The sequence below is a fragment of the Python bivittatus genome, unplaced genomic scaffold (genome assembly GCF_059951505.1).
Source record: "Python bivittatus isolate LINGU-HERP-01145 unplaced genomic scaffold, Pbiv_v1 ctg000000_np1212, whole genome shotgun sequence".
NCBI classification, from domain to species: domain Eukaryota; kingdom Metazoa; phylum Chordata; class Lepidosauria; order Squamata; family Pythonidae; genus Python; species Python bivittatus.
In genome coordinates, this window is record NW_028277028.1 from 6,158,902 (window position 1) to 6,171,894 (window position 12,993).

The window sequence follows — 12,993 nt, forward strand, 5'->3', positions numbered from 1 at the left end:
AAGCACTGCAGGTATTTTAAGGTACTTCTGCTCAAAAGGAAATAGTTGCAAGCCAGCTGTCTTCAAACAATTTGTGGCAAAGCCATTGGCTCAACTCTTACATGAAGCTCAATTAATCCATATCCCATTTATTCTGTTTGGAAATAGTGCAATCCAAATTCCTGATGGTAGTCTTCAAATCCCCAATTGTATCCCTAACACTGCCTTGCAGCTAGAGGCCAGTATACTCAAGGCTCATGTTTTAATTTTTGTTTAAAGTTTAAATTCTGTCCTCTAATAATTTTTGACTGATTTTGGTTGGCCTGGAAGAGGACCCTATTGAACAAACTAGTGACTTATGGCTTTTCTCCAGCGTTTTTGCTATCCATAGGTTATGTTCAACCGAGACAGCTTCTTAAACACTGAATAGGCACTGAATGGTATAATGAGTTAAATCAAGTCCCTAACAATATTAGGGACCAAATCTCTGCCTGCAGCCAGCTAAACATTTTTTTTTTTTTTTTACTATCTAACTACTGCAGAGCCTTCTCTTAGGCTTAATATCCTTCTGTACACTATTCTGGAAAGCAGATTTACTGGATCCCTCTATTAGGAGTGCTTCTGTCCTGGTGGCTTTTTTTTTTTTTTTTGCTCAAGTCATTGTTTGACTCCTGGCGACTGCCTGGACTATTCCCTGCAGTTTTCTGGGCAATGTTTTTGGAAGTGGTTTGCCATTGTCTGCTTCCTATGGCTGAGAGTGACTGGCCAAGGTCACCCAGCTGGCTTCGTGCCTAAGGTGGGACTGGAGCTCATGGTCTCCCGGTTTCTAGCCTGGAGCCTTAACAACTACACCAAACTGGCTCTCCCTGGTGGTGTAGGGTGGTCAAAACAGTTGGGCATGCTTTCCTATACTGTATATTTTATACAGACCTACACAATAAACTTATTACACTCTTTTATTGAACTTTTCAGGCCACTCACATGAATTCCTTTTTATCAATTTACTTGTAGACAGGCAGCCAGTTACGAACCATAATGCAGCAAAATGTTGCATGAAGAATGCAACAACAGTGAAAACTAGAAAGCCATCTTTCTCTCCAGAAGTAGCACATAATTTCCTATTGAGATTATGTTATTGTCTGTTTTATTACAGTATTATTCTATTATTATCTGAGCTCTTATAGGCTATTTTGAGCTGTTGGCCTTTGCCCATCATAAAGAATTAATCATCAGGTTTGCAAGTGAAAAAAAACCCTGCTTAGCGGGGAAAGAAGTGTTCATCAGGAGGAGAGTTTATAGGAAGCTATTAGGAATGCAATTTAAAAAAAAAAAGAGCATGCCTTATCCATCATGGTGCCTATCTTTTGGAGCAGCCTCCCCTCACATTTATGAATGGTTCTGACCCTATTGGCCTTCAGGAAGGCAGCAAAGACCTGGCTTTTCCCCCAGCACTGGGGCTCAGATGTTAATGGAGCTCTGGTGTGGTTGTGTGTGATCTATGAGCTTTGAGATTTTTATTGGGCTCTTGACTTTATCTTTTTTCTTTTTTTCAACTAATGTTGATAATTTTTTTAAATTTTTGTTCACTACCCAGTGGTCCTTTGGTAGATGGGCTGCCATCTTATTAAATATAAATTTATTTAATAAACAAACAAACAAACAAACTGGTAGACCCTATTTCTGGTTCTAAGATTTTATCCAATAATTATATCTGATGCTAAACTCAGAAAAAATCTTGCAGGATGTAGTAGTCTACATGCCAATTATTTAAAACACCTTTACTACATTTACTGTTTCCTTCTTTTAAATAAAGGGAAAGAAGTAATACTCAAAGAAGCAAAGAACTGTCACTCCAAGGACAAAGCTGAAAAGATCTCCCATTATTTACAAAATAAAGAATAACAGATGCAAACATTGAAAAGCTAAATAACTTTCTGGAAGGAAACTTTAACTACCAATGTCTAATAAAGCAAGCTGACACAATAACCTATACAACACAAACACCATTTAAAGCACCTACTACAACGCTCATTAAAAGATTATTTGGATATATTTGCATGGTCTTAAAAAAATTATTGGAGCAAGACTTTGACCTTTAAAGTCCTCATTTCCAACAAGTTATATGCAAATATTCCTGCATTTCAAAAGCAGTAAAACTATCAGCTCACTACAAAGGGTATGCTTATAAAGACAGACAAAATGTTTCTGTGTACATGCCCTAATGTTAGACATTTCCAGTGCATTTGCCTCCTGGAAAGTTCAACAGACTGAAAATTTTATTGGGCCTATCTTTAGATTATTCTGTAAACTATTGAAAAGACTAATTGCATTAAGTAATTGATAAATTAAAGAAATGATAACACATAATAATTTGCAGAATTAAATACTAATTAAGATACTGTAAGTGATGTGATGCGAAGATGATGAAACAATGATATAGTTTGCATAACTATTTGACTTGTTTATAATGTTATAAATTGACAAATCTTGCATAAAAACTTTTGTGGCATCTGTCCAGGAGTTATAGACATCTATAGACATCCTATGAGGCCACTGAAGCTGAAAGCAACTTTCCAGCTTCTAAATTAGAAAGATCTGGAAATGATTATATATCAATATATGCACAATATATACATAAAAATAAATCTTATCTCTAACTATCCTCAAATGTTACTTTCATGTTCACTACTACATGTACACAACTGAAAAAAACAACCCTAGACTTTTAGTTAATCCTTCTCAGTGGCTGAAATAAACATATCTCACATGGTAAATTATATATCGTTATATATATTAAATTAAAAGAGGAGATTTTTAAAAAAACAGACCAAGGAAAGGTATGTTCCCTCTTGTCATTCAACTTGACAATATCCATATACAAAATCCAAACTACTGCTGAAGGCTTTGGTCTTATCATTTTGGGAATTAGAATAACAGCACAGACTATTCATACAGTATTACAGATGAAAAAGAAAGCAATTTTGTGTCTACTGTTGTTAGCATACTATCTCTGGAGGTGGCTAGATGGTATAGCTGCATAGTTTAGTTATATTGACTAAATCTGCTGCAATCTCAGATTCCACTTGAAAAGTCTGTGCTGGGATCACAGAACCTTTTGATGGCTAATTATCACACTTAATATTTAGGAGGAGCCCAAAAGCTGCCATGGTTAGGATTGTGATGCAAATGGACACATGAGGCGGTCTTGATATTTCCCAGGGTTTTGAGAGAGGACTTTCAATGTTTATTTTTATTTTGAAAAGCTATGTGACATCAATTTTAGGCTTACATTACATTTTTCATGTGTTTCCTGCCTCAAAATGGTAGAAGATCACACAACTAAATTTTAAGAATTGTGATTAAAAGGGCTTCAGGGGACCTCATCAATCCTGGGGATGCAGGCTGCCCACCTTTAATCTAAACTGAATACCTAATAGGAATGTGATGCACTTTGGATCTGAAGCTGAAAAGGTACTTTGGAGAGGATGTGGATGTGCATATCACACCTATCACCAATGATTTAAAGAAGGAGCATATTTTCCTGGGGTCACATAGTCTCAGGAAAATTCATGTTTCAGTTAAGAAGGCATCAACAATGCACCCACACCTGCTCTGAAGAAGTATGTCACACATCCTGTTACAGCCTCCTTGGTTATCAAAGGAGCCCAGGAAAAGACACAGATGCTTTAAATAATTGTTAACAGGTGCAGCATGTATCCCCATGACTGCTCTATAGCACCTTTTCAGCTCCAGATCTGAAATGCAGCACATCCCTAATATCAAATTATTTTATTTTTTCCACTAGTTGTTTAATCAGAAAGATGTAGCCATTTGTCTGATTCACATAAATTAAATAGCAACTATGCTCTATTGCACCCTAATCCCACTTAAGTGTTCTAGATAGCCCAACTATGCCAACCTAGGTCAAGCCTGTAAATGAAGCAGCCATCCACTCCAACCCCCTTCCTCACCTTGGCTCTCTTCTTGCATAAAAGTGCCACAATGCTTAGATAGCCAGCAGCAGCAGCATAACCAAGAGATGTTAAACCACTTTCGGAAGAGGCATCAACATTTGCTCCAAACTCCAACAGCAAGGCCACCATCTCAGAGTAACCAAGGTGAGACTGGACACACAAAATTGGAGCATTGTTCAGCACTTCAGTCCTGTAATTGATGTTGGCGCCTCCCAAGATCAGCAGCCGACTGACCTATATAACAAGAAAGAAATCATTATAGTAATAAGTTAGAGCAATATTTTTCAGACTTCTAATAGCTGAGAAAAAATATTTGATTTTCTGAACCGAAATAATACAGTGTTTTGGGTAACAGACTGATTTTGAATTGGATGAGCAATTCTTTGCAATACTGGAATGAGAAGAACAGAGATGAAAGACCTAAAGATGAAACATGGAATGAGTGGTTACTTATAGCTGCAGTTCTTTGAGTGGCTATCTGTGAATTTAATTTAATTCATTTGATTTAGGTGCCGTCCAACTTCAAATTACTCTGGGCGGCTCACAATATAACAAAAGAATAAAATACAATACAACTCAAAAGCAAACCAGCACAAAGATAAGAAAGCAGATTAAAAAAAGATGGCGAATCTGGCCATCAGCAAAATTCAGAGGTTCCAGAGTTTAGCATGAGCTGTGCCTAGTCACATGATATACATATACATGGATGGGACTCCAACCAAAAATTTTATAAACTCTAGAAGGTCCTGAATAAGGTCTACCTATTTCTGTCTAATTTTAGCCTAAGCTTATCTTTTTCTCAGCTACTGCTGAAAATTTACAAGAAGTCAAATTAAAGTTCAAAAATTTGAAAATATTCTCTCATTCTCTCTGCTTCCAGTCTAAGGCTTTGCATAGGAAAGGAAATAGGACAGGAGAAGCAGTAGCATCTTGTACCAGCTGGCAAATCAGGCGTTCCAAAGTCTGAGATGGTTTTTCATTTAACAGACTAAGAGATTGTGCCATTGGAAAAAATTGCTCACTAGAAGAGTTAAGACACTGAGAGGGAAACTAACAGCTTGGTCTCTACTAGCATATTAGGCAACAAGATAGAAGGAGAAGTTCACCAATCAAAGAAGCACCAAAACTGTAACTGTTTCCCTCTGAATGGTCAGACTGAGCTGTATAAAATAGTGAACAATGTAGTTGGTTTGGATGAGTAGTGTTAACAGGCCTCACTTCTGGGCAAGGAAGAGATGACAAACTTTGAGTGAGAGGCTATGTTGGGCTAAAGCCTAAATGTGAGATATACTTCTGATGACTAACTGAAGAACAGACATGTCATGAGGATACGAAAGCAATCCCATAACAGCCTGTGGATTCTGGAATCTTTCAGGAGGAAGACTGTGATGCTTAGACAGAGGAAGACAGAAAACACAAGGAATGAAGAACCAGACTGCCAAAAGAAGTTTATCATTTGATCAGGTTCATCAGGCTTCCAGCCATCTTTCTTCTGAAATTATTAAATGATTTTCAAAAATCCCTTCATAGTCATATGAGAGCTGAAAAATATCTCATTTATTTAAGATCCTCTTGAAGCAGGAGGACTGTTATCTTTATCCTCTATGTTTGATATTATTCTTGCTTGTATTCAGGTTGTTAAACTTCTTTATATCTGACTTTTCATTATACATTTGTTGTATCTGTACAATCCTATCTACAATGAAAGATTATGAATTGATGCTTCTTCCACAGCTGTGCCCCTCCTTTTTTTCTCCTCCCTTTCTCCCCCTGACCTCAGTTTTCCTTCTTTCTAAACCAGTCTTCATCAAAACAACTTCTCTGGTATCTCATTCTTTGGTATCTAAATGTAAAGCATACACAGAACTGCTTTGCCATGATTCCCTCCCATCCCAGAGCTGGCACAAAATCATGCCATCCTAAATGTTGCTGCCTGCATGGCACAGCCTTAACAGGACTGTGCTGCACTGAATGCTGTACACATTCTTAACATTTTAAGAGACATGATTGGCAATTTCCTCAGCTGAAATCCTAGCTCTACCCAAGATCACCCACCACATGAAAAACTTCCTCCAATTGGCACGCACAACACTCTGGTTATTCCACATTCTGTAATTTTTTCTTTTAATTTTGTCATCATACCATCAACTTAATTTATTTTTTAAAATTATAGGTTGACAGTTCAGAGTTTTTTTGTTTCTTGTGGCTGCCATTCAGAGGTCAGCTAGATCCGTGGAGCCAAGATGAACTGCTGAATATGTTTTGTTAAAGGGATGGAGTTTTGCTGCAGAATTGGTATGTGAGGAGAAGAAGTGAGGAGCCAAAGCTTACCTGGCAGCAGTGGCCATTGGGAAGTGAATTTTTTGCTACACAGGTACAAGAGATACTGTTCCTTGGGGAGATAGCAACTGTAGCCAGGAAGGCCTTTGCAGAGATCTATCTGGTGCACCAGTTGAGCCCATTCCTAGATCAGAAGGCCCTTCACACAGTCACTTATGCCCTAGTCACCTCACAAGTTGATCATTGCAATGTACTCTATGTGGGGCTTCCCTTGAAGAGCATGCAGAAGTTACAGCTGGTCCAGAATGCAGCAGTGCAGGCAGTGATGGTATCCACTGCTGCATGAGCTCCATTGACTGCCAGTCTGCTTCCAGCCTATAATTTTAATAAAATTAATATATAAGAGCTGAATATTTTCCATTAGATTGATTTAGCCAGATTCTGAATGGAGCTCTGAGCAGATATATAACTCATGTGCGTGAACTGCATAAATCTGAAGAACTGTTAGATCTTTGTAAAGAAAGAGGCAGAAAATGTCTTTACCAATATTACTGCTGGCAATGGAAAAGAAAGGGGCAGATAGCAGCCTAGCCTTCTTGAATGTGTACTTTCAGGGGGTTGTCCTTCCCACCAAAAACTTCTTGGCTACAGAAGATTAATAATAATAATAAAAAAGTGGTGCCAGTGCAAAATCTGTATGTATGATATATTGGGAAAAAGAATGAAAATGTAAGGAATCTCTGCAGATTTTTAGGATTTTCACATATTATTTCTTTAAAATCCACACAAAAATGAAACAGACTGGACTTGGTTTAGAACAAATGAAGGATCAGGACAGAAAGGATATATTGATTGACCATCCTTGTTTGTTTTATTTGTTATTTGTGTATTCCCTAAAATCTTTGACATATTGTAAAGAAATATTTAAATGTTTTTTCTTTTAATCATCCAACACCTTGAGCACCATTTGCTAGTGGAAAGGCAAGATATAAAACTAATAAATGAATTAATACAATTCTCTATTGTTGCAATGTGCTCTACATGGGTCTGTCCTTGAAGACTACTTGGTAGCTTCAACTGGGCCAGAATACAGTGGCATTGGCAGTGATAGGGTGATGACATGACACCCTTGCTTTGCAAATTGCATTAGTTGCCAGTTTGCTTCTAGGTGCAATTCAAGTTGCTGGTTATGACTTATAAAGCCCTACATGACATAGGGTCTGTTTACTTGAGGGACTGTCTATCTCCTGTGCGGGTCTGCCAGCTGGTTCAAACCAACAGGGTTGGCATGCTTGGGGTTCCTTCAATCAAATAGTGTCATCTATTGGGACCCAGGAAGCATGACTTCTCTGTCTTGGCACTTGACCTCTGGAATGGGATTCCCTCTGAAATCCAGATAGCTTCCACCTTGATAGTGTTCTGGAGGGTCTTAAAGAAGTGGTTCTCCACCCCTGTCTATCTCCACCCAGATCACACACCCAGCTAGCTGGGCTGCAGCCCCTTGCTGGGTGTGTGATACATGTTTTTGTGTTGTTAGCTGGATTCACCATTTTGTTTACTGTTTTCTATATAGCCTGTACCTTTTTTATTTTGTACTTATACTGAGAGCTGCCCAGAGTTGTTCTGGAGTTGGGCAGTGACTAAATCAAATGAATGAATGAATGAAATAAAACAACTTACATTAACTACATTAAACAAAGTTGTATTAAAGATAGTCAGCAAAATGTCCCTAGAAATAAAGAAAATATTAGGTCTGGTAATTGGGAGAAATACCTACAGATCATAACTTATCAAATTGATAGAACTTGATACAAATAAAACGAAGGCAAAATGGAAAGGTAATTAACTTGAATACAAAAATAAATCTTGCTAAATTTCTGGAATCTGAAATGGGAAGTACTAAGTTGCCAAAATATCAAAAAGGTTGAACAGAAGTGGAGCAGGTTGCTTTGCCTGAAGGCCAAACTAGGATGTTCTCCAATTTGTTTCACTTGTCAAAAACCTCAAAGAATTAAGGACAATTAAGTGGAGCTTTGAAAATACGTTTTCCAGAGCTAGACAGAACTAGAACTGGGAAGGGCTGCTCTTTCCAACAGGAAGGTCTATCAAAATGTTGGCTTTGCTTCCTGGAATGAGCCGGATAGGATAAATAGGATAACCTGTTCAACTATGGAGTGAGCAGGAGAGGATCTAGAAGACAATGTGCTCCACTATAGGAACCCTACAGTTAAAATCTTTGTTCACCTACCATTGTCTTGGCTTTTAAAAATATTCTCTTAATTTACCCTAGGAGAGAGCATCTCTTGGCATTAATAGAGGTTTCACTCCAAACCAAAAATAACTAGTATTGGGGAAGGGAGGAACCAGAGAAAGGGCTCAGAGCCTCTCTCCATCTTCTGTATTTATGACAATGTTCAGGCTTACCACAGCTGCTATTTATATAAGGAAAACAAGGATATTAATCACATTTGTGAAATTAATGTTACTTTTGGTTTGGTACCAACGTAACATAATATTGAGCAAAGAGGCAGTTCCAGGAGGTGGATCATGGGTCACAAACTGTGATGATCAATGTTGAATTTCTCCAAGTCCAATCAAATCAAATCAAATCAAATCAAATCAAATCAAATCAAAGTTTACTGATTAGCCCTAAGGCCTTATCAAAAAACAATTAGACAGTAAATAATGAATAAAACTCTTTACAAAATTAATATAGCAGATTAAATAAAACATGAATAAAAATAGAGTAATAAGTATACTGTAAGTAGATATACATGTAAGTGAAAATACAAATCATATTTCCATATCACCTTGGCAATTCACTCCAATCAACGCCACATATGTAGATCTCAAATGCACTGCTTTGCTTAAAAACAAGGCTGTGTTATATGTTATTTTTAGGTTTTGACCACACATAAAATATGTTATTCTAATATGTGAATCCCAATGGGTCGTTTGTTTAACATATGGGCCAAGATGTAAGTCTCTCACCATCTTATACAAGCTACAGTCAAATAGTATGCGTGCTATATCCTCAGTTTCAGGTGCTCCGCATATACAAATGCATTCATTATAAGGGATCCTGTCAAATCTCCCATATCTGACCATGGTATCAAGTTGTTCGAATCTAGCTCGTGTGAATGCCTCCCTAAGTTGTTTTGGCATTTGCATTTTTAAGGAATTATCAGTTTGAAATGTACGTTTATAACAGCTCAGCCATTTCAAATTGTGAACCTTACTGAGGGTGGCTATATCTTTTTGCGCTTCAATATCCAAAATTCTTTGTACAGCTCTCTTTTTAGCTTGATCTCCAAGAGCATTGTAGACTGGGAGACCACAATTCCTTATAAAATTTATCAATTGTGTGATCCAAGAGATCTGTTGTTGGGATTTTATCTGTTCTAATAAACACAATCTAGGAAGTCTATCAGATTCCGTTTCATTAATTTTATACCAGTAATTATATGCTCTGATTTTAGTTTGTGAATAGGTTGTGTAAATTCCCAGTTCAGCTCTAACAGTGGCAGCTGAAGTCCTTTTATCTAAACCCAGGATGCTTCTCAGATTCTGTGATTGTCTCTGTTGCAGAATTTAAGCCCCAAACTTCTGCTGCCTATAAAAGCATAGGAATAACCTTAGCTTTATATACTTTAATTATCGGGGTCAAGGAGCCTGGGTAGATATGAGTTTTTAATTTAAGCAGTAGGTTCATACGTGCCCTTGCTCTAAGTGAGCTCCTTTGGTGGTGGCAAATCCAGGATCTGGTCTCAGAGAAATTTACCCCAAGGTAAGGAAAGGTTTTCACTTGCTCTATTACTTCACCATCTAATCACCATCTATGTCTCTGCTGACCTTTTCCAAATACCATAATTTTTGATTTTGACTTGTTAATGATTAGAGAATTATCCTGACAATAGGAGCTAAGCCTTCTTAACAACCTGTGGAGTCCCACTTGTGCATAAGATAATAATATCATGTCATCAGCATATAACAAGGTGTTACAATATGTATTTAGGACTTTAGGCATAGGTACTGAGGGGTCCTTCATTACTCCTGGTGGGTCGTTAATATAGAGACTAAATAACAATGGCATTAATATGCAGCCTTGTCTTACCCCTTTATATGTATTAATCCTGTTTGTCATAGCTCCGTTTACCCCAAACCTCACTCTCAAACATGTGCTTGTATGTAGAGCTTTAATCAATACCAACAGTCTGTGTTCAATTTTGAGGGCAATCAATTTGCTCCATAATAATTCTCTATTCACTGTGTCAAACGCTGTAGTAAAATCAATAAAGGCAGCATAGAGATGTCTCCTCTTACTGGCATATTTGGTGATCAGGTGATTTAAAATGAAACAGTTATCAGTGGTCTATCGATTCTGCCTAAAACCTGCTTGTTCTTCTGCCAGGATACCTTTTTCATATACCCAGCTTTCAAGTCTACTCAAGAGTAATCAAGCATATATTTTTGGCAACAATATCTATTAAACTAATAGGCCTATTATTGCTAGGGTCCTCTTTATTCCCTTTTTTATATATAGGCACCACTATTGCCATCTTCCACCTGACTGGGATCTGACAGGTATTATTTATATGTGTAAATAGACCTGCCAGTAAGAGACCACACCAGTTAGGGAAGTTTTTAAATAATTCGGCTGGCAAAAAATCCTCTCCCAGGGCTTTATTACTCTGTAGACCTTTAATAATGGTCTGAATCTCATTTTCTGAGACTGGTGGCCAGGGCAAAGTAGTTTTAGTAGGTAATGAATCACTGCTTAAAGGCTGTTTTTCTGCAGAGTCCGTTAAAGCAAATAAACCTCTATAATTCTTCCAATCTTCAGCAGAGATTGGGATATCAAATGCACATCTCTGTTCTCTTAAAATTCCTGCTCGGAGTGCCAAAATATAGCTGAATTATGAGTTTTTGCTGCTGCCTCTAGTCTTGACCAAATTGAGATGGCGTGATTTTTTTTCTTTAGTTTTATAAGTTTTTTATATTCCCTTCTTAAGGTCAGCATCTCCTCGTGTGTATAAATGGAACATCTCTGAGTGTGTCTCATGGCTGACTTCAGTTTCTTTTTCATCAGCTGACATTCATTATCAAACCAGGGAGATCTGCCTACGTAAGAGCTTTTCACTAAAGCGTTGATTGTTAAATGATTCTTCAACATATAGCACAGATTTATAAATGCATTAGAAACTAACAACCAGTCAGCATTAGGAGATCGTATTGTCTTAGCCCATTTAGCCACATTCTCTGCCTTAAGGCTATCTAATATAGCCATAGTATTGATTTTGGCCCATGTTAATCTTCTATTTTGGTACACCTCATATTTATTAGTGAGCCACCTATCAGTCTTATTAAACAGTCTTAAATCTGAACTACCCGTGAAATTCACACTCACTGGCTGATGGTCACTTTTGCCTCTTAGATGTATTATAATCTCTGAAAATAGGTCAACTTAATTTGCAATACACAAATGAGATCCACACACTGCTTGTGTGGGCTGAATGATAAGTGTACGGATATATATAACTATTATCCTTGCCCCCCAAAATTTGAAGATTACATTTAAAAATTATAGAAACTAAATACAGGTCAGCAGTGTTGCTTTTATTATCTCTTGAGAGCCACTCTCAAGGAATTCATTTGGAAAACTATTCTTCTGGACAAAATCATGAAGGGATGATCCTAATTTGGCATTAAAATTGCCAAGTAGTATATGGCAATTGGATTGAGAATATAATGATGTTAATTCATCCATTATCATTTCTAAACTTATCCAATAATCGGAATTAAAATAAGGGGATGCATGTGGGGGAATATATACATTTACTACTATTACTTCTAAGTCCTTATATCTAAATTTCACAGCTAATATGTGGGGAAATTTATCTTCATTATATAATTTCTCTCCACTGCCAGTGCAATTCTTGCTTGATAAGAGTACAAAGGCTGCCTTTGTTCTTTAATTTTTGAGCAGGGATATCCCATCTTTGAAATCCCGGGAGTTGTACAGGTTCATCCTCTCCTGTTAACCATGTTTCCTGAATAGCTATTATATCAAATTTAGAGAGGAAGCCTGCCAATTCACTGTCCACCGCTTCCTTCCATCCAGGTACATTCCAGGACACAATTTGTATAGATCTCGTACAGGCAGGATGTTCTAAGCGGGATAGTGAAATGGGACTTAGAGGTACATTCAGTCATTTTGTTTCTGAATCTGGTACAATATTATCAGTGCTTCCCAAATAAACACAGTTATTATAAATTTTGACTTTCCTCACCGGAGATTGTATTTCTTGCTCTTTTATACTCAATTCTACCTTCTGATTTTCTCCAAGTCCAATCAATTTATCCATAAATTCAGAATCCAAGTTTTTATTTAAACAAATATTTTTATAAGAATTTAAAGCCTTTGTCAAAATCTCAAGACGACTTGATCTCTGCAATCTGGAACTTAAAGACAACCTCTATTTCTAGTACCTTTATATTGGGTGTGTACAGATTGCGTAGAGAGGCCAGTGCCATGGAAAGACCTTCTGAGCTATAAGAAATCCAAAGCCCTTGAAGAATTGAGGAAGAAACCCCAACTTTTTTACTCAGACCCTGAAAAAGATAAACATTATAAAATTCTAAGTATTTATTTTCATTTGTTGTTAAACCCCATGGACAATTTAATCTTAAATTTATTAGCAATTTCAAAGTTAAAAGTAAATAATTTTCTTAAGACAATGCAAGATTACTGCAGAGGACA

The 12,993-nt window shown here is 37.1% G+C and overlaps 1 protein-coding gene across 2 annotated transcripts in view; it reads right to left on the bottom strand.

Moving 5' to 3' along the window:
* TANC2 (tetratricopeptide repeat, ankyrin repeat and coiled-coil containing 2) overlaps positions 1-12,993 on the bottom strand; it is a 352,683-nt gene that overhangs the window by 55,991 nt on the left and 283,699 nt on the right. For both annotated transcript variants that reach the window (XM_088141581.1, XM_088141538.1), the window contains exons 16-17: positions 12,723-12,845; positions 3,951-4,187 (exon numbers count right to left, since the gene is read on the bottom strand). In XM_088141581.1, coding sequence (XP_087997707.1) covers positions 3,951-4,187; positions 12,723-12,845 — 360 coding nt within the window. The remainder of the gene's footprint in view (positions 1-3,950; positions 4,188-12,722; positions 12,846-12,993) is intronic.